Consider the following 20,793-nt stretch of genomic DNA (forward strand, 5'->3'; position numbering starts at 1 on the left):
AGAAGAAGGAGAAGAAGAAAGAGATGGAGAGAGAAGACGTACGCGGTAATGTTCGTGGTGGTCGTAGTCGACTTCGGCTGGTGGTGGTGCCCTGTGACGTCGTCCCCGCCGCGATGTTGACCGACGATGCTTCGCCGGACAGGCTCGAATGTGTCCCCTGCGTCCCCCGTGATCTCGGAGGTTGTGACGGTGATGGAGGAGACATGCTCTCTGTCCTCTCTCCTCCTCCTCCTCCTCCTCCTCCTCCTCCCTCCTCCTCCTCCTCTTCCTCCTCTTCCGCTTCCTTGTCCGAAACCGTCCGTCAGTCGGCCGAAGATGCCGCGCGCGCGCAAGGTGATGATGGCAGACAGCAGAGAGGTAGAAAAAAAACAGAACAAAAAAAACAGAGTAACAGTACTCTCAACGAGTGTCTGAACTTGCTGCGCAGAGCTCCCCGAACCCTCGAGAGGAGGACCCTGTAGTTTTTGATTCCTCTCGAGGCGAACAGTTGTCGTTGCCGTTGTCGTTGCCGTTGTCGTTGTCGTTGTCGTTGTCGTTGGATGGATTGGTGGCCTCCGAGTGGTGACGCAGATGAAATGATACTACGAGTGATACTTCTTCGTACATGTCATGTCCCAATGTTTGTTCTCTCAATCTCCCCCGGTCGGGCTATCGGCTTTTTGGGACGCAAGTCTGTCTCTGCAGAGTGTGGGTGGGACCTCGGATTTTCTGGGGCAGAGTGAGACTGAGACTTGAGCTCGGCGGCTATTTTCATTCTTCCCTAATTACAATTTAATATTCTCATCGTCATTATTCTTATCATTATTCTTATTATTATTCTTAAATCTTCTCATCGTCATATAATAAACATCATTGGCCTTTTCTTCTTCTTCTTCTATCTCTCTCTCTCTCTCCTCTTTCTTTTGTATGTCGTCTTATGCGGCTTTTTTTTTTTTAAAAAAAAAATTTAAGAAAATTTAATCTTAATTTTTATTTTGGCTTGAAACTTTCTCATTCTTGGCTTCGAATCGTCCCCTCTTCCCTTTAATTTCCATCTACTCTTCTCGTGACTCTCTCTCCTCTCACTCTTCCTTCGAGTCTAACCCGTTCCTGATGCGGTGAGACGATATAATGTCTGACAGTCATCATCTCACACCAATCTCTGACCTGTCTTCGCCTTCATCATCAGATGCAGAGAACAACAGACGAAGACGCATGAAAACAAATCAAAAATCAAAAATAAATAAAAAAAACACAAAAAAACACAAAAAAACTTCTGCTCGTCTTCCCATCCCATCACGTGGCCTCGAGTCATCTAGGTCGTCCAGGTATTCATCTCATCTGACGATGCTAGTTGATATACGCGTCGTCGATTCCTTCCAAGCTCAATATGCCTCCGGCGGCCCTACCGGGGGTTGTCCTCACTTCGCTCGCTCCTGGTAGAAACGACATCTGCTCATAGTATATAGAGAAGAACCAGGAGATGAATCTGCTTCCTGCAGCCCTGCCGTGGGTTCCCCCTCGCCTCGCTCGCACTTCTACTACATTCTTCGCTACCAATTCTGTATGTGAAGAATGCCAGCCGTAAGCATATCCGGCTACTGGGAAACATCATCGCCCCGCTCGCAACACGCTCTCGTTGACTTGTACGTGAGGGGGGCCTGGGAAGAAGAATCAGGAGAAGAATGAGAAGAAGCAAGGTGGATTGTAAACAAGAATAGACAAGAACAAAACAAGAAGAACAGAAGAGGAGAAAAAAAAGAGACGTCGTCCGTACGGAGCATCCATCAAACCACCAAACAATCTAAACCGCGAAACGATTGGCATCTAAGAAGGAAGAAGAAAGAGGGAAAGAGGAGAATGGCAGGAGAAGAGATGGGACTAGAAGGAAGGAGAAGAAATCAAGCATCCGTAGCCAACTGTTCGCCTTCATCCAGCAACTCGATAACCTTGCCGAGATTGTCCATGAGGCTGCGTCCCAGCCCGACGAGCAGCAGCTTCTCCGCATTGGCCGGCAGCCCGAGGTACGTGGGCGGCTCGCGCTCCGGCAGCTTGTGGATCCAATCGGTGAAGTCCCTGAGGCTCGTGCCCGACGGGACGAGCAGTCCCTCGGCGCCGCCGTCGGCCGAGCCCTCCACCAGCTTGTGGTCTACGTCGTAGGCGTCCGGCGTCAGGAACTGGTGCACCAGGCTGCGGAGCAGCTTGAAGTCGCCCTCGTCGTCAATCTTGCCTCCGTACGTCTCCGTCACCAGGTACCGGATCATGTCCCACGGGATGTTCTGCGGCGCAATGTTGGTCCTGTTGCCCGCCACGCCGTCTAGCCATGTATCGACGACGAATGCCGAGCATTCGTACTGTTCAACGTCAGTCTTCTTCTTCTTCTTCTTCTTCATTGTTCGCTGGAAAAAAAAAACACCACATGTGACCCAGGTGAATCGTAGACTTACATCACTGTCGTTAAACTCCCAGAACCCCTTCCATCCGAGGTTGGGCGCATACCTCAACCTCTCCTGCACGACAGCGTGCAGGAACGAGATGAGCAGGTACAGCCTGGTGCGCTCCACCGGGCTCTTGGACGCCCTGGTCGACAGGGACGACATCGAGTCCTTCATGTTGGCCCTCACGCCCGCCGGCTGCTCGTACATGAGCACGCGCGACGCCCGCAGCAGGTTGACCGGGATCTTCGGGCTCGACTCCATCGACAGGAAGAGGCGGAAGTCGGCGTGCGGGTTGAGCGCCTCCATGCGCTTCTCCAGGCTCTGCAGCCACGTCGGCGCCAGGTGCACGTTCTTGACCAGGACCCACGACCCGGACTGTGCCGCGTTGCTGATGGCCTTGTCCGCGCTCGTCACGCCCTCGTTGGAGCCCATGGCGATGTTGGCGCACGGGATCCGCATCCTCTCCACCAGGCTCTCCACCTTGTAGCTGGCGTCGAACCCGGGGCTGGACACGAGCGAGATGGGCAGCGTCGCCGACACCTGCGCCGTCGTCTGCTTCAGGTCGTCGACGATGTCGAACACGTCGGGCCCGAACACCTGCGTCACGAACCGCTCCGCCGCCGGCACGAACCGGTCCAGCCGGAACATCTTGACCAGCAGGAGCGACAGGAGCGCCTTGTCGTTGCCCTCGGCCGAGTCCTCCCAGATCTGCGGCACCACGTTCTCCGCCAGCTCCTCCTCGAAGAACCTGTCCCAGTCGGCCGAGGGCACCGCGTCGATCTTGTCCCTCAGCACCGGCAGCTTCCTGGCCTCGGCAAACGCCTCGTCCCTGAGCGACGGGTCGGTGGACAGGTCCTTGCCCTCGGCCCTGCCGTCGAGGATGGCGTCGATGAGCGACTTGTCCATCTTGTACGGCGACGCCTGGGCGAGCAGCATCCCCAGCGTGACGCGGTCCTTCTGCAGCAGGCTCAGCGCCGTCCTCTTGAACGTGTTGACGAAGAGGTCCCTGACGATGATGTCGCGGCGCGCGTCGTGGTCCGTCTCGGCATCGAGTCGCTTGTTGTCGTGCAGCACCGACTGGAAGATGTCGACGAAGTACTGGAGCGAGAACTGGTAGAAGTGGTTGAGGAAGTGCAGCTGCTCCAGCACGGCGAAGGCGGCGCTGCACGACCGGGCGATGACGCTGTACTGCTGCGTGATCTGGTCGACCTCGGCCATGACGCCCTCGGTGTTGCTCATCTTGGCCGAGATCTCGGCCGCCTCGTTCTTGAGCGTCTCGAGCGTCTCGATGACGTTGTCGTCGTCCAGGATGTTGCCGCGCGACTCGTTCAGGGCCTGCAGCAGCCGCTTCTCCAGCTGCCGCAGGTGGATCTTGAACTCGCCCTGCACCTTGATCAGGTTCGACCGCCTCTCGTCCACGTCGGGCCTCTCCGACTTGAGCACGTCGTTGAGCGACTGCGTCTGCAGGCTGCTCTGCGTCACGCTGAAGTTGACCAGCGTCGTGCGGCTGCAGATGTCGGGCGGGAACGTGGCCGACGGGTCCCTCGTCGACAGGTAGAGCCTGAAGGACGGCGAGAAGTCGATCTCCTGCTTGCCGAGCTGGATGAGCACGCGGCCGCCCGTGCGCTGGTACTCCTTGTTGAGCACGTGGTTGAGCACGGGGTCGAGGTACTCGGCGTCCTGGATGAGGATCGGGTTGCCGAACCGGAGCGAGCTCTCGAGCTGCTTGGTGAAGGTGTCGTCCAGGAAGCTCGTGACCGTCAGGCGCCGGTCCTTGCACTCCTTCTGCAGGAACTCGAGCGTGCGCCCGGGCGGGTCGATGATGAGCGGGTACCGGTTGAAGCGGTTGAGGATGATGGCGTTCTCCGTGCACAGGTCGTCGACCGGCAGCCCGTTCTCCTGCCAGCCGAGCCGCTCGTCCGCCGTCGAGAGGTACTCGGTCACCGGGTTGGGCGACTTGTACTGGATGCCCGACAGGTGCAGCTGGTGGAACCAGTCCTCGGCCATCGACTTCCTGAAGGTCTGGTCGTACAGGCCGCTGTAGGCGAGGAAGGCGGCGGCGGCGAGCACGTCGCCGACGAGCGTGCTGATCTGCGTCTCGAACGACCTGCTGCTGTCCTCCCACCGCACCCTCTCCGACGAGAGGCTGTCGAGCAGCCTGACGCTGCGGTCGACCTTGAACTGCACCTTGGACATCTCGGCCTTGATGGCCTGCGTCTCGCTGATGAGGGCCGCGTACTCGGTCTTGTACGTGTTGATGCTGGCCTCGAGCTCGTTGATGTTGTTCTCGACCGCCTTGGCGTCGGCCTTGGTCTGCAGCGCCTGCTCCTCGAGCTGGGCGACCTCCTGCTTGAGGGGGCCCACCCGGTCCAGGATGTCCGAGTAGTTGACCTGGGCCGTCACCCACTGCACCAGGGGCCCGCACGCCTTGGAGGCGCGGTTGACCTTCTCGAAGGTGAACTCGGAGTTGGAGATGAACTCCTTGCGCATGCGGTCGCGCAGGGGCTTGGTCATGCGGCTGGCGCTGTCGAAGGTGATGATGTTGGCGATGAAGTCGTCCTTGCGGATGACTCCCTGGACCGTCTTCCAGTCCTGGATGCCGCGCCCCTGGAGGAGCGTGACGACGGCCTCCATGGCCAGCTTGACGCCCGAGGGCGGGCTGCTCATGGCCCGCACCTCGGTCAGGTGCTGGCGCTTGATGTTGCTGACGCTGGCCTTGGCCTCCTCGACGGCGGGCTCGGCCTTGGCCAGGTCCTCGAGCACCACCTGCTTGCGGGAGGCCACCTCGGCCTCCTGGATCTCCAGGGCGGCCTGGATCTCGAGCGACGTGTTCTTCCGCTGCTCGGCCTCGCGCTGGTCGGCCACCATCTTCTGCAGCTTCTCGTTGGCCTCGGCGTCCTTCTGCTCGAGCTGCGTCTTCTTCTCGGCCAGGCTGACGCGCAGGTCGCGCACCTTGTCGACCGTGTCCCTGAGCTTCTCCAGGCCGACGTTGAGGTGGCGCTGCTGCTCCTCGAGGTCCTCGCGCTTCTCGTTGTACAGCCTGACGTACTGGTTGACGAAGTCGAGGAAGTGGCGCGGGGTGAGGAAGGTCTTCTTGCCCTGCTGCCTGAGCAGCTTCCTGTTGTAGTGGTGCAGTGAGTAGTGGATGTGCACCATCGAGTTGACGACGGCCTCGCGGTGCGTGGGCGGCAGCTGGAGCCCCCGGAAGGCCACCGGGATGGTGTCGGGCGCCTGGTAGCTCGGCCGGTCCAGGTCGATCGAGTTGGTCAGCTCGCGGCCGACCTGGAAGAGGGCCTGGTCGGACCAGTCGCCGAACCAGTTGAGCACGCAGCGGTTGAACAGGGCGGGCGACGTCGCCGCCTTGGAGCCCAGGCCGTCCTCGGGCGGGTTCATGGTGAAGACGACGTGCAGGTTCTTGACGATCTGCTGCGTGAACCACTTGTACAGCTCCTCGGGCGAGTCGAGGTGCAGGTTCTGGCGCTGGGCGCCCTCCTTGCAGGCCGTCATGAGGGCGGCGTAGTCGTCGCCCTCGAACAGGCCGGGCACCTCGGCGTTGGCGAGCAGCGTGTTCATGCGCTCCAGGAAGCCCGAGTCGAGCACGTTGGACTCGTCCATGATGAAGCAGATCTTCTCGCCCTTGCAGCCGCATCGGCGGAGGACCTCGCGCAGGTCGTCGTCAAAGTCCTCGGCCGAGTACTTGCCGTGGACCTTGATCTGGAAGACGCGCAGGCCGTTCATCCAGGCCACGAAGCGCGAGAGCGTCGTCTTCCCGCTGCCGCTGACGCCGATCAGGATCAGGTGGCCCTGGGGCTGCCTGAAGACGCGGTCGATGCAGAGCACGTGGTCGAGCACGTCGTCGAACAGGATGAGCGGCACGTCGACCTCCTCCTCGCAGAAGGTCTTGAGGCGCGCCTTGACAAAGTCCCGGAGCTGCTCGCGGTCGACGGGGACGTAGTTCTTGGACAGCCAGTTGGAGAAGAGGATGGGGCCGCCGAGCGCCTTGTCCTCCTCGATGGTGGGGAAGTGCTCCAGGGCGATGCGGCGGATGGCGTCCTCGGTCCACCTGCGCTCCTCCTCGGCGACGAGGCGGTCCTGGAAGAGGCGGAGGGCCTCGTGGGCCCAGATGCGGATGAGGCCCTCGACGGTCAGGGCCTCGAGCGGCTTGATGGCCTCGTAGACACCGCGGACCCAGCGCGTCAGCTCGCGCGGGCTGTAGACGTAGTGCGGCTGGATCTGGGGCGTGAAGCGCTGCTGCGACTCGAGGTAGAAGCGCACCATGGCGCGGGTGAGGGCCTCGGCGTAGCCGCGCAGCGAGGGCACGATCTTGAGCACGGCCGAGTTGAAGGTGCCGTAGATCTGGTTGAGCGACAACTCGCCCGGGTAGTCGACCATGATGAGGGGCGCGTGGCGCAGGAACCGGGCGCCGAGGGGCGTGCGGCCGGCGTCGGTGGGCGGGTTGCAGGCGCCCACGAACTGGATCCTGTCGAGCGTGACCCACGACTTGTCCGACGTCCTCCAGAAGCCGTTGTGCTCGACCAGCTGGCGCAGGAAGGAGATGGCGCGCTGGGTGCCGTACCTGTCGGGGGCCGGCAGGTTGATCTCGTCGCAGAAGACGACGAGCCAGCGGCCGATCTGGGTGGGGGAGAGCATGACGCCGTTGAGCGTCTTCTTGTACTCGCAGTACTGCTCAAACGTCTTGATGAGGAGGTCGGGGGTCGTGGCGCTGGAGAAGTTGAGGCCGACCACCTCCATGTTGGGCAGCTTGCGCAGGGCGCTGAAGAGCGTCATCGTCTTGCCCGAGCCGGGGGGGCCGCAGAGCAGGAGCGGCTTGTGCTCGGCCAGCCACGAGTACAGCACGTCCTCGTGGCGGACCGTGTCGAGCGTGGGGATGACCACATCCGTCTGCGTGATGGAGTGCGTGTTGACCTCGACGGTGGGGACCTGGGTCTGCCAGGAGGACCACTCGGCGCGGGGCAGGGTGACGTCGAAGTCGATGAGCGAGCTGCTCCCGTCGAGCGGCGGGGAGCCGAAGCTGGCCAGGCTGCAGAGGGCGTCGCCAAAGGCCTTGCGGTCGCCGAGAGGGCAGTCGCCCGTGAAGGCCCAGACCAGGGCCAGCAGGAGCTTCTTGGAGACGAAGGCCTCGACCTGGTCCGGCTCGACGTGGAAGTCCGGATGCTGGGCGTTGTACTCGATGACGTCCCTGACGGCCTTGTTGAGCAGGGAGAAGAGCGTGGTCAGGACGCGGGCCGAGGTGAAGTCCATGATGTGGCTGTAGCCCTCGGCCCGGCGGAGAGCCTCGGAGGTGAAGCTGCCGCCGGTGAGGTGCGCGGACAGGAAGTCGGCCACCTGGCCCTGGACGGCCAGGTTCCTGGCGGGGTTCTGGCCGGCGCCGACGCTGTCCTCGTCGAGGTCCTCGAAGGGCACCTTGCGCAGGGCCTCGAGGTAGTTGGCGACGAGCATGTCGGACGTGACCGTGTCCTCGCTGAACCAGACCATGCCGCAGCGGCTGACGGTGGCCAGGGTGGCGTACTTGAGGGTCTCGACCTCGAACATGATGCGCACGTTCGGCGGCAGGTTGAGGCGCTCACCGTTGGGCAGGGTGAGCAGCTTGTTGTCGTCGAGGACGCTGTTGAGGTTCTCGACCCACTCGGGGTCGACGTCTCCGTCAAAGACGATCCAGTGCCTCTTGGAGTCCTCGCCGCGCAGGTTGTCGACGATCTTGCGCAGGATGCTGGTGAAGAGACCGTCGGTCCACTCGCGCGTGGTCGCGTCCAGGCTCCCGTACAGGGCCTCCTTGGACATGACCTTGGAGTCGATGACGTGGCAGACGCCCTCGACGTTCTCGACCTGCTGGAGGGCGCTGAGCAGCAGCCTCCAGGCGCCCGACTTCCCGGTGCCGGACTGCCCCACCATCATGACGCCGTGGTGGATCTTCTGGATCTGGTAGAGCTGGAGCACCTTTGTCATCCACAGCTCGTTGACGACGAAGTGCCTCTCCGCGGCCAGGGAGCGGATGGCGTCCTCGAGCCGCTCGAGGTTGGCGGGCACGTACTCGACGCCGGGGAAGCAGTCCTTCTCGATGGACATCATGACGTCGACGTCCGGCTTGATGAGCTTGGGCGCGATGGTCTCGCGGATGCTCTGGACGATGATCTCGGGCTCGACAACCTCCTGCTCGGGGCCGAGGTTGCCGGCGGTGAGCCTGGCGCGCTTGAGGCCGCCGGAGCTGACCAGGACGCTCTTGAGCGCGCGCAGGCCGAAGTCGTAGTGCGCCTGCTTGGACAGCCGGCGCGAGCAGTGGTCGAAGAAGGGGACCGTCTGCTTGGACAGGCTCTTGGCCTGGTTGAAGCCCTGCGAGTAGAGCATGACCTCGGCGATGAGCTCCTTGTCGGGCTTGGACATGGCGACGCTGCGGAACAGCTTCTTCAGGTTGTCGGGCAGGTTGGAGCGGCCGGCGTATCCGGGGTTCATGGTGATGAAGATGCCCGTGTTCTCGCTGACGCTGAGCTGGCGGCCGACGAGCTCGATCTGGGCGCCCGGCTCCTCGGTGGCCTGCTTGAGGCCGAGCTGGATGTTCTGGATCTGCTGCGACACGGCCGACAGGATCCTCTCCTCGAGGCGGTTGAACTCGTCGAAGCAGCCCCAGGCGCCGACCTGGCAGATGCCCAGGAAGATGCGGCCCATGGCTTGGAAGTCAAAGGTGTCGTCGCAGCAGAAGACGAGGGTGAAGCGGCCGAGCTGGGTGCCCAGGGCCTTGACGGACTCCGTCTTGCCCGTGCCGGCGGGGCCGTAGGGCGATCCGCCGAGGCGCTGGCAGAGGGCCTGCGTCAGGGTCAGGAAGCAGCGGTCCGTGAGCGGGGTGCGGACCAGGCGGTCGGACACGCCGAGGTACTCGAAGCCGTAGTTGAGCCTGGCGTTGGCCATCTCGACGTGCAGGCGGTCGAGGGAGTCGCCGGCGGGCGTGTAGACGTAGCGCATCTGCAGCTGCCAGAGGTGGTGGTCCGGGGACCCGGCGCCGGCCTCGACGAGCTTCTCGATCGTGTCGCGCTGGTGCACGCACTCGGTGATGATCTGCTCGGCCTTCTTGCGCTGGAGCACGTCGAGCTCCCCCAGGACCGTGTCGGCCAGGACGCGCAGGACCTGGACCTCGCGCTCGAACAGGGTGGGCAGGTCCCCGCCGCCGGCCTCGAGGGCCCTCTCGACGGCCGTCGTCCAGGCGGCCTGGGTGGCCAGCACGACGATCTGGCTGGGGTAGGCGTCCATGAACCTGGTCAGGCCGTCGCGGCCGATGGTGCCGGACTCGAACATGGGCATGTACTCCTCGTAGGCCTCCACGAGCAGGTCGGCCAGCGTCGACTTCATGCCGGACTCGAGCAGGGCGAGCCAGTCGTTGATGCGGGGCGCCTTGGCGAGGGAGATGTCCTTCTTGAGCCTGACCTCCTCGCCCTCCTTGGAGGTGAAGCCGGAGATGACCGTCTCCTCGTCCATGACGAGGCCGGACAGGCCGGCAAACATCTTCTTGAAGTGCTTGGCGATGCGGAGCGAGTCGTTGCTGTTCCCGATCATCTCGAGCAGGTCCTCGTCGCCGACGAAGTAGAAGCGGGGGAAGGACACGCGCTCCTTCTCGAGATACTCCCCCAGGGCCTTCTGGATCTTGTTGAGCATCTCGGCGAGGCGCTCCAGCGACTTCTGGACGTTGGCGATGTTGAGCACGTCGAGGACGTAGGGCGACTTGGCGGCCTTCTTCATGACGGCCGTGAACTCGCTGTTGATGTTGGCGAAGCGGCCCGACTCGATGGGCAGCAGGTGCTTGATGTCGGCGTTGCCGGTGAAGACGCCCTCGAGGTAGACCCACTGGCGCTGGACGTCGATCCAGACGTCGAAGAGGACGTGGACGCGGTTCAGCTTGTCCTCCCAGGAGACGGCCTCCTCCTCGAACTCCTTGTAGTAGGGCGAGTGCTTCATGGCCTGCAGCGAGTTGAGGTTCTCGGAGCACTTGGCGAACAGGTCGTCCCAGCCGCGGATCAGCTTGAGCTTGTTCTGGTAGCCGACCATCTCGAGGGCGTAGCTCTGCCACGTCTCGCGGACCTGCTTGAGGAACTCCTCGAGCGCCATCTCGCCCTGCGCCTGGGCGATGATGTCCCGGACGACGGCCTCGGTGGCCACCAGGTTGAGGTCCCAGACGTCGCCGAGCGTCATGGAGCTGGGCGAGAAGCGCGTCTGCGGCCTGATCTGCTTGTAGATCTTGTGCCAGTGGCGCTCGCGGATGGCGTCCGACTTGAGGTCCGACAGGGTGGAGTTGACCTTGAGCAGGCTGCGCAGGATGCCCTGGACGTGCTCGAAGGCGGCGTACTGCCTCATGCGGCTCGGCATGTCCCTGGTGCCGGCGAGCAGCTCGTCGATCTTGCCGCGGATCTTGCGCGGCTGCACGGCCGTCCACAGCGTGTCGCGCGTCTCGTTGAGGCTGGACCAGATGGTGGCCAGGTTGGACCACACCGACTGGAAGTCGCGCACCTCCTGGAGGGTCGAGACCAGCGACGTCTCGGAGCTGGCGGGGATGTCGAGCGCCTCCTTGGCCCTGGCCACCATGTCGAAGTCGTCCTGGAGCTTGGAGATCTTGCTCTCGAAGGCCGTGAGGGTGGCCGAGGCGACGTCGGGCTGGATGGTGCCCGACACCGGCTTCTCCTCGTTCCACTGGGCGATGACCTCGGAGATGCGGTCGGTGACGAGCCTGTCCTCGGCGACGATCTTGGCGCGCAGGGCGTCGGTCTGGTCCTGGACGATGCGCGACTTCTTCTCGAGTATCTCCTTGAGGGCCTCCCACTGGCTGTCGATCTGCTCGATGTGCAGCCAGTCGTTGGGGAACTGGTAGCGCTGCCTGACGAGGGTCGACTGCCCCTGGCGGAACATGTCGATCTCGGGGGCCCAGGCCTTGACGCTGCGCTTGCAGCTCTGCACGACGGTGATGAAGTGGACGGCCTGGGCGGTGGACGAGGCGTCCGAGCTCTGGGTCTCGAGGTGCTTGCGGGACTTCTCGATGTCGGCGTGGACGTCGCGCATGCGGTTGCCGAGGCGGGTGGCGAAGCGCATGAGGATCTCGCGCTGCCACTGGTCGTACTTGTCGTTCACCTTGGCCTGGACCTGGCCGTAGTCGATGGTGATGTGGCCAAACGACCGGCTGTCGTCCTGGGTGTCGAAGGTGCTGCGCGTCTTGCGGATGTCCTGGAGCAGCTCGAGCCACCTCGACAGCTGCTCGCCCAGGGCGTCGTAGACCTGCTCGGACTGCAGGTCCCACAGGGACTGGAACTGCAGCCACTCGTCGACGTAGGTGCCGATCTCGCCGAGCTTCCTCTCGACCGAGACGTAGACGCGCTGCAGCATGCCGGCGCACTCGCTGGGCAGCTCGGTGAAGCCCAGCTCCTCGATGGCGCTCGTGTTGAGGCTCATCTGGTAGCGCGAGGCCCTGATCTTGTGCAGGTTGCACACCACGCCGATCCAGTCGTGGAGGTGCAGGAACCAGCTGGCGCGGGCGTGCTCCACGGGCGGGTCGAGGTAGATGACCTGGTTTCGCATGGCCAGCTCGAGGACGATGGGCTTCATCACGGGGCCGTTCCTGGCATCCTCGCCCGCACCTCCACCGGTGGTGGTGGTGGTGGTGGTGGTGGTGGTGATGGTAGTGGCGGCGGCGGCGGCGGCGGCGGCGGAGAAGGAGGAGGTGTAGGAGGAGGAGGAGGAGGAGGAGGAGGAGTCCTCGAAGGCGGAGATCCAGGCGGATATGGCGCTCTGCAGACGACCGAGGAGGACCTCCTGGATCCTCTCGTTGAGACCGCCGACCCAGAAGTCGAGGTTGGCGTAGCGCTCGAGGTTCAGCTGGTCGACGGCGGCCTGGACGGTGTCGAGGTGCGACCGGAAGGCGGCCACCTCGTAGGGGCAGGTGCCGAGGTCCCGGAGGGCCTGCTCGACGGTGGCGTAGATGTAGCCCAGGGAGACCGTCTTGCTCTGGAGGACGGAGACGGCCGAGGCGAACCCGCGGATGAACATGCCGTGCTTGCTCTCGGTGTTCTTGGCGAGGCCGAAGTCGGTGGCCCCGGACAGCAGGGGGCGGGCCTGCCTCTGGTCGGTGTAGAAGAGCTCGTGCGAGTTGATGAAGGACTCCCACCGCAGCGGGACGCCCTCCACTACGAGCTTGTAGACGTCGTTGCGGTAGCCGTGGAGCAGGACGGCCTCCTCGCCCATGGCGGAGACCTGGCGTACGGTCTGGGCCAGGGTCCTCACGCTCTCCATCAGGCTCACGGCGTAGGGGTAGACGCGCTTGGCGTCCTTGGAGACGGTGGTGATGGAGTGGGGCACGCTGTAGCCCTGCCAGGTGAGGTTGCGCGTCTCCTTGAACAGGGTGATGATCTGCGGGTCGAAGTTGACGGCGAGCTCGAGGATGCCGCCGGCGGACCTGACCCGGTTGATGTCGAACAGCTGGCCGGAGATGGAGATCTTGCGGCGGGTGACGTCGGCGGCCCAGGCCTCGAAGATCCTGTCCGTCTTGAGCTTGTCGCGGAACAGGTCGCTCTCATCCTTGAGCTTCTTGCCCTCGGCATGCAGGTACCAGTCGGGACCGAGGACGGCCTCGACCTTCTTCATGTAGCCGTCCAGCTGGAGCTCGATCTGGCGGGCCCAGATGATGGCGCCCGAGACCGGGGGGATGTCGCGCAGCTGGGACATGGCGTGGGCCTCGGAGTGGCCGTACTGCTGCTTGAAGCGCTCGTGGAGGCCGTTGATGGCCTGCTTGACGTGGTCCATGAGCTGGTTCTGGTACTCCTGGATGGCGCCGCGGATCTTGGGCCGCACAAAGAGGGCGTTGAACTTGGAGAAGACGCGGAACATCTCGTTGGCCGTCTTGGTGGTTCCGAGGCGGTCCCGCAGCCTGGTGATGATGGAGTTCTCGACGCGGGTGGTGCGCTCGTTGTACAGGTTCTCGGCGAGGGAGAAGCGGTCCTTGCCCTGCTCGGTCACGTCGAGGAGGTCGACGTTCTGGAGGGCCTCCCAGGCCTGGTTGACCTCCTGCACGGCATCGACGTCGCCCATCTCCTCGATGACGACGCCGTCGGCGCCCGTGGTCTCGGTCATGCCGGTGAGGGTGGCCTTGGGGCCGAGGACGTTGACGATGGTGCGCTGCAGCTGCTCGTGGTTGTCGCGGAAGGTGCCGACGTAGTGGATCCTCGACTCGAGCTCCGAGTGCTTCTTGTTGATCTTGATGGGGATGAACTTTTCGTTGCGGCGCCGCGTCACCTCGCGGGCCACGTTGGTGAACTCCTTGACGGAGTCCTCCCACGTCTTGAAGATGTCCTCGCTCGTCCTCATGACGGTCCGGAACTGGTCGTAGTCGAGGTTGACGAGCTCGGTCCCCGGGAGCAGGCGGTGCAGCACGTCGTCGAGGTCGGCGGAGATGGACTCGACGAGGGGCAGGGCGCGCCGGATGGGGTAGGGGCAGATCCTGAGCTTCTTGTTGAGGTGCTGGAAGATTTCGCGGATGGCGTCCTGGACCTTGGAGAGGGAGGTGGCGGAGAGCAGCTCGTCGAGGGGGAAGTCGCGCATCAGCTGGTTGTACTTCTGGACCTTCTCCATGGCCTCCTTCAGGCCCGTGTCGGCGGTGAAGCTGACGGTGGCCTGGAATCGCTTGGCGTGCTTGAGGATGTCGAGCGTGAGCAGGACGCCCTCGCTCCGGAGCTGGGCCTCGACGCCCTCGAGGGCCGACTCCATGGACAGCCAGAAGTTGACCTCCTGGCTGGCCGTGTTGAACTCCTGGTTCTGGCCCGAGGAGGAGGCGCTGTCCCTGGTCATCTTGGTGATGCCCTGGATGGACTTGATCCACGAGTTGACGTTGGCCTGCAGCCTGTTCAGGAAGGTGCTGTCCTGCAGGAGCTCGGGGGGTATCGAGTCGATCGAGGGTCGGGTGTGGTGGGCGTCGGCATCGTCGAGGACGGTCTGGACGGCGGAGTGGAAGGTGAGGGAGATTTCGGGTATGTCGACGTTCTGCTGGAGGTGCAGCAGGCTCAGCTCGAGGTCGTTGAGCCTCTTCTTGGTGACGGGGATGCCCGTCTTGGAGTCGACGTCGGCGCGGCCCCTGGTCCCGTTGGCGGCCTGCTGGGGCTTGGAGTTGGCGTCGAAGTAGGGCACGAGGGCGTGGTGGACCTGCGAGTGCAGCACCTCCCAGGGCGACAGCGAGGGGCCCTGGTCGGCCACGATGGCGGCCAGGGACGCGGGGCCGGGGAGGTTGGTGATGAAGATCTGGGACGTGAGCGGCCGGGTCGGGTCGAGCGGCTGGGGAGCCTTGATGAGGACGAGGGAGGCGACGGTCGTGGGCGACGACGCGAGTTCGGCGGTGAGGCTGTAGCGGAAAGACGAGGGCACGGCCGTGTCGGTCCCGCTCTCCACGGCCGACGAAGCGGCGATATCCTTCTGGATATACAGCACGCTCTGGGCATCGGCGGCGAACCGCGTACACCGCGCTACCGTCTCGCCGTAGCGGCTGCTGTGCAGCAGGTTCCCCTGCTCCTCCAGCTCCTCCTGCGTAGATCCCAGGGCCACCTTGCACACCTGTACGAGATGTTCGACGACGCGTTCGGGCTCTATGGTCTGAAAGGGTGGTGCCGACGTCGTAGGGGATACGTCGACACCGTTCCCGGCCGTGGTAGCCAGGGAGCTCGAGACCTCCATCATCGGTATGATCGAGTCGAGCAGGTTTTGTATTGTTGAATTATGACGATCGGCTCATGTTCTTTCTACTCTCTCTTCTCTCTTTCTTCCCGTATTCTGGTCGGCTATCGAGAGAAGATGAAGAAAGAAAGAAAAAAAGGTCTCGGGATGGCGATCAAGGGGTAGAGAGAAAGTCAAGGGTAAAATGATGGTAGTAGCAAAAAAAGAAGATAGAAGGAACGGTCTGAAAAGGTAAAGTACCAGAAAGGTAGGTGGGTATCGTCCAACTTCGAATTCGTCTCTGCAGTATGGCGCTCTGTCAGGAGAGGCGGAGAGAGGGAAGGAGAGTGCGCGTGTCGTTGGAGGTGAAGAGAAAGAGAGCGATTGTAATCTGTAATCTACCCAGAGAAAAGAAGGTATCAATTTCCACAAGACACTGCTGGAGATGTGACGACGCGCCCGCGCCGCGGCGTGGCCCTCCCCCCCCGTCAGGAGCGAGTCGTGGCGAGTTGCTGCTACAGCCCGCTGCTACGAGATGACGGTTCTAGGGTATCTCTTATTGGGCAGCTTTATTGGATAGAATGTACCTCCCCGTATCCACTTGGCGGATCGTCCGCCAGCTGGCTGACTATCCACCATTAAGCCCCTCGAATCACGCTCTACTCCACAGCCTGTTATAGGGAGTAGATAGGTACATACATGCCCGTACACTGCTTTGCCAACTTTACGACGTGCAAACGGGGTACGGTAGGTCCTCGTACCCGTCCCTGCAAGAGGTAAGAGTGGCAACCACCCGTACATGTCTGTACTCACTCGTAATAATACAGCGACTCCCCCGTCCCTCTACAGCAACTCCGTAGATAGATGCAACCCACTGTATCGATGTATCCACCATCACCCAGTGTACCTGACGTACGGAGCAGCACGAGTACAGCAATGCATACATGTAGGTAGCCCGAGATCACTGTCTAGCTGGTGCCCACAGAAAGAGCGGGACGGTTGATACCATGACGCCGTACAAGGTAATAAGGCTGTTGGTTATTGCTAAAGTTTGGGGAATGCTGTGCTCATGTTTGATGTGATTTGCACTCACTCATGCACGTAGATCAACACCAATCATATCAATCGTCAATACAACAAACTTCTAAAAGTCATAACAACCCAGCGATGAATACCAAACAAGATCCCAAGCATATAACAACCAGAGAATATCTAAGAAAAATAACACGAGTGAAAAAAGAAGAAGAAAACGTGACAATCCTGATGCTCTCCCAGTCCACGCGTATACACATTATTCTTAGATCCATCATCTACCATGAATGTAAATACTCCCATCCTCCCATCTCTCTCTCCTCTCTCTTCTCCCTCTCTGCTCTTCTCTCTCTCTCTCTCTCAGGTCAAACACACAGAAATAAACCCTTCACCAAGAATCAAGTTCCGCTCGATTCCCGGTCGGGTTCCAGGTGTAGTGATTGACGAGTGTCAGGGAAGGGAAAGGGTGGCAGAGGTAAGGCACACAGAGAGACATAACCCCAAACCCACGATATAAAACATCCTTTCTTCCTCCTCCCCCTAATTCACAAACTACCAGACAAGCAAAGACGAGAAAGAAAAATGACATGACTTGTCTTTTTTCCCCCCAAACGCCTGGAGAAAAGGAGAGCAGCCATGACAGCGTAAACAGACACGGCCATGTCCGTCTTCTTTTCGTAGACAGGTCCAAAGAATCTTCCTCGAAAAAAAAAAAGAAGAGAGAGAAAAAGAAGACCCGAGACCCATGTACACCCTAGGAACCCCTATGTTGCGCCTAATATGCTTTTTTTGGTTGTTTTCGTTTCCTGCCTTGGCGGCAGGTTCAGACGTTGTTTCTCATCATGACAGCCAGCAGCAAGGGCTAATCATGGCAGGTTACCACCCCCGGACTGCCCACCTTCGAGACGCTCCCTCTGCACCATGACTCGCTGATTGCAGATGTCGATAAACGTTTCAAACTTGTGAATCATCTGGTCCTTCTCCTCAATCTTGCTCTTGAGCTCGTCAATCTGTTTTTGCTTATCCTCTTCCATCTTCTTGAAATCTTCCTTGACCTTGGCGAGCTCGCGTCGTAGCTTTTCTTCCGATGTCTGCGGCGTCTTCGTGTAGATGCTAGATGCTTGCTGCTGCTGCTGCTGCTGCTGCTGCTGTTGTTGTTGTTGTTGTTGTTGTTGTTGTTGTTGTTGTTGTTGTTGTTGTTGCTGCTGCTGCTGCTGCTGCTTCTGCTGCTGCTGCTGCTGTGGCTGTGGCTGTGGCTGTGGCTGTGGCTGTGGCTGTGGCTGTGGCTGTGGCTGCTGCTGTGGCTGCGGCGGCTGTTGCTCGTCTGCCGAGCCCGCCTTTGACGGGTTCCTGTTGATGGCGGCGCGGGCATTGTAGATATCGCGGGGCAGCAGATGGCAATCGGGGTTCTCGTTCTGCAATATGGCGAGTGTCTCCGGGACGCCAACACCTGTGGATGGTGAGGTTGTGTCACTTGGTGGTGGTGGGTAGGATGACGTACCACTCTCCTTGAGCTGCTTCACAGCCGTCACCATCTTGCTGTCGAGCTTTCTCGCCGCTGGATGGTGTGACGGCCCCTTGCTCGGCCCGTGGTTATGGTGCAGGTGCACCTTGTCTGGCCGGTAACGAATCGTCCACTGCGTACGCTGCTCTATGGCGAAGAACCCGAATGGGCAGTCGCACTTCCTCGACGACGTCTTTCGCTTCCGGAACTCTGGGCTGACCCTGTTGGGCGGCTTCCCTGCGCGGTCGCAGACAAAGAGCACCTTCTTCAACCCCGGCAGCGTCTTCTTGGAGCGGCCGATGACGATAGCGTAGCCCACCGAGGTGCAGTAGCGCAGGACGGCCTTCTGGACAGCCTCCAACGTTGGATAGCTACCTCCCTCGGGTGGTGGCGACATCATCTCCCCCATGGGCTGCGTCGGGACGTACGAAGGGTCGTCGAGGAGCCTCGAGTCGAGCCCGCTGACTTCTGTATCTCCATCGTGGTGGCTATCGTCGATGTCCATATCCTCCGTCGGGTGCGCGTCTTCTTGCGCTGCTGCTTCGCTCTGCGACTTCTGGGTCTGGGCTGGCGCTGGCAGTGCCGGCGTCGGTACCTGCTTCTGCTTCTGCTGTGGAGTGGGATGGCCTCGGCCTCCCTTGGCCTGCGGTGCCGGTGCCGGTGCCGGCGGCGTTGCCTGTGCTTGCATCTGAATCTGAGCCTGTGCTTGAGCCTGTGCTTGAGCCTGGGCCTGGGCCTGTGCCTGTGCCTGTGCCTGTGCTTGTGCCTGTGCCTGTGCCTGTGCCTGTGCCTGGGCCTGTGCCTGTGCCTGTGCCTGTGCTTGGGCTTGGGCTTGAGTCTGGGATGGCTGTGGCTGCTGTTGTGTGGGAGGGGGCAATTGATGATTCTGCTTCGGTTGATGCTGCGGTTGGTTTGTCGGCTGCCCAAGCTGTGCTGTCGGTTGCTGCCGGAGTGAGATTTGCGGTGGTTGCTGTTGCTGTTGCTGCTGCTGCTGCTGATGCTGCTGCTGCTGATGCGGGAGTTGAGGCTGGTGGGCAAGATGTTGCGGAGGCGTCTGCTGGTGCTGGTGTTGATGCTGCGAAGATTGACGCTGCAGCTGGTGCTGTTGCTGATGGGCGCGCTGCTGCTGCTGCTGCTGCTGCTGTTGTTGTTGTTGTTGCTGCTGCTGCTGCGCCGCCTGCTGTTGCTGCAGATGAGCCTGGTGAGGTGGCTGCGGCTGCTGGGAGGGGTGAGGTTGGTGTGGCTGATGGCCCTGCAGGGTCTGATGCTGTTGAGGGTGGGGTTGGTGAGCCTGGTGATGCTGCTGCTGGTGTCCCGGGAGCGGCTGGTGTGAGGGGTGACCGGGGTGCTGCTGCTGTTGGTGATGCTGCTGCTGCTGCTGCTGCTGCTGCTGCTGCTGGTGATGATGAGCCATGATGGGGTCATGCTGGACAGACTGGCTCATGGGCCCCGGGAAAAGCATTGACGAAGGTTGTGGTTGGGTCTGAGATTGCGGCGGCATGGGCTGACGAGGAGGAGCGCCTCGCTGACGCTGAACGCCCAGAACATTCTGCGGGTGGGCGTTGGGAGCCCTCGAGGCACCGTTGGGGACATTTCCGTTGACCTGGGGCGCGAAGAGGTGATGGGGGTACTGCTGAGGCGGATGCTGAGGAGCGTACTGAGACTGGTAGGGTGACGCGGTATGAGGAACGGGCGACTGCTTGTTCGGCTGAGCGGGGTGCGGCGGAGGGAAGCCCGGATTCCGTCTGAGGCCAGCTGGGTTGAAGTTGAGCCCGTGAGCCCCGGGGCCAGGTGGTCCCAGAGACGACATGGTTCACGGTGGCCCGTGGGCGATCCCGCGATGTCGTGTGTGTAATTTTCGCCTTTTTCCCTCCCGACTTTTTAATTTTGAAGAAGAAAAATTTGCAGGTTCTGTTGTCTGTCGTCTCACAACGGTTGGTAAGTCATAAGAGTGTGGGAGGGCGTGTGACCGAGTCGGATTCGATATCGAAGGTTTCCGTGCGAACGATACCCTCTTTTCGCCGTGTATCGTCTTTCTTGTGACGAAGGATGGGAGGAGGAGAGAAAAAAAAAAAAAGTTGGGTAATTTTTTAGAGTCACGCGTCTGCCGTTGGAGTGTGGTGTGTGGTGTGTGGGGTGGAGGGAACGGCCGGTTGTGGGAAGGGAAGGGTGGGAGGAGAAAGCAAAAGGGAAAGAAAATTCATAAAATAAAATATAAAAAGAGTTCAGCAGCAACGTGTCGGTCGGTTCAGGCGGATGAAGTAATCCGGTGGGGGGGGGAGAACAGAAAGGCAGGTAAGGCAGCGGAAAGCAAGACAAGCAAGGCTTTTCTCTGACCCTCAAGGTGAGACGGGAAGAAATAAACAATAGCAAAACGTCAACTCGAGATGGACTCGAAAGAAAGAAGAGAAAAAAAAAATGTTTGGTCGTGTGTGTCGTTGGCTTGACTGCTATGGCCAGGCGGTGGGCAAACACCCTTGGAAGATTGTGAGGCTGCTACTGCTGCTGCTGCTGGGGGTGTCTTTAGATTGAAGGGAGGAGGCGTGGGAGATGGGAGGGAAAAGAAAGAGAGAAGGAGAGGGAGGATGAGAGGGAGGCGTGGATATTAGAAGGAGATGGAGGGGAGGGAGGGGAGGGGTATAGCACGGACCCTCCCTCTACTGTGGAGTGCTAGCCGTGTGTGTTCTACATACACCGAGAGGGGGGGGGAGGAGAGAGAGAAAATATCGCCAGAGACTGGCTTTCAGGCTGGGCTGGTCCAACCGGGTCCGGCTGGGCCTGGGCTGTACGGTACACCGATACACCGTCACGTACCAGGGTCAGTTGTACGGGGGTACCCGTATCAGCAGTGCTGGAGATGTATTACCACGGTTGGCTCTCTAACATCAGGGAAGAGTCCGGTCGGATCCGTAGCATCAGTCGGACTCTCCTCTACTAGCAGAGTACGGATTACGAGTGATGGTGATAACGATGAATGCACGTAGACTGCGGCGTCAACTCCCTCATGGATCGCCCAATCTCGGCCATCAGCGTCGATGCAAATCATCATGTGTGCGGTCTCCCGCTTGGGATGCATCCTGGTAATTAATACCTTGACCGTCAAACACAGAGCCGCTCGGGCTGCCAAGTTGGCGGGTACGATACCGCACT

General features: G+C 61.0%; 3 protein-coding genes across 3 annotated transcripts in view; all 3 read right to left on the reverse strand.

Moving 5' to 3' along the window:
- GMORB2_0604 (uncharacterized protein) overlaps positions 1-205 on the reverse strand; it is a gene marked incomplete at both ends in the record, with an annotated part of 1,460 nt that extends 1,255 nt beyond the window's left edge. The window contains one exon of the mRNA XM_035462589.1: positions 43-205. Within this exon, the coding sequence (XP_035325519.1) occupies positions 43-205 (163 nt within the window). The remainder of the gene's footprint in view (positions 1-42) is intronic.
- A 1,675-nt stretch (positions 206-1,880) lies between these two features.
- Positions 1,881-15,128, reverse strand: GMORB2_0605 (dynein heavy chain 1, cytosolic; the record flags this gene model as incomplete). The annotated part of the gene is made up of 1 exon (XM_035462590.1): positions 1,881-15,128. The coding sequence occupies one exon, from the start codon at positions 15,126-15,128 to the stop codon at positions 1,881-1,883; it is 13,248 nt and encodes a 4,415-aa protein (XP_035325520.1).
- Positions 15,129-17,005: 1,877 nt separating this feature from the next.
- On the reverse strand, positions 17,006-19,453 carry GMORB2_0606 (uncharacterized protein; the record flags this gene model as incomplete). Its single annotated transcript, XM_035462591.1, has 4 exons — positions 17,006-17,230; positions 17,750-18,111; positions 18,239-18,481; positions 19,174-19,453. The coding sequence occupies 4 exons, from the start codon at positions 19,451-19,453 to the stop codon at positions 17,006-17,008; spliced, it is 1,110 nt and encodes a 369-aa protein (XP_035325521.1).
- Between the last annotated feature and the right edge of the window lie 1,340 nt (positions 19,454-20,793).

Source organism: Geosmithia morbida, assembly GCF_012550715.1.
Source record: "Geosmithia morbida isolate 1262 chromosome Unknown scaffold_0, whole genome shotgun sequence".
NCBI lineage: Eukaryota > Fungi > Ascomycota > Sordariomycetes > Hypocreales > Bionectriaceae > Geosmithia > Geosmithia morbida.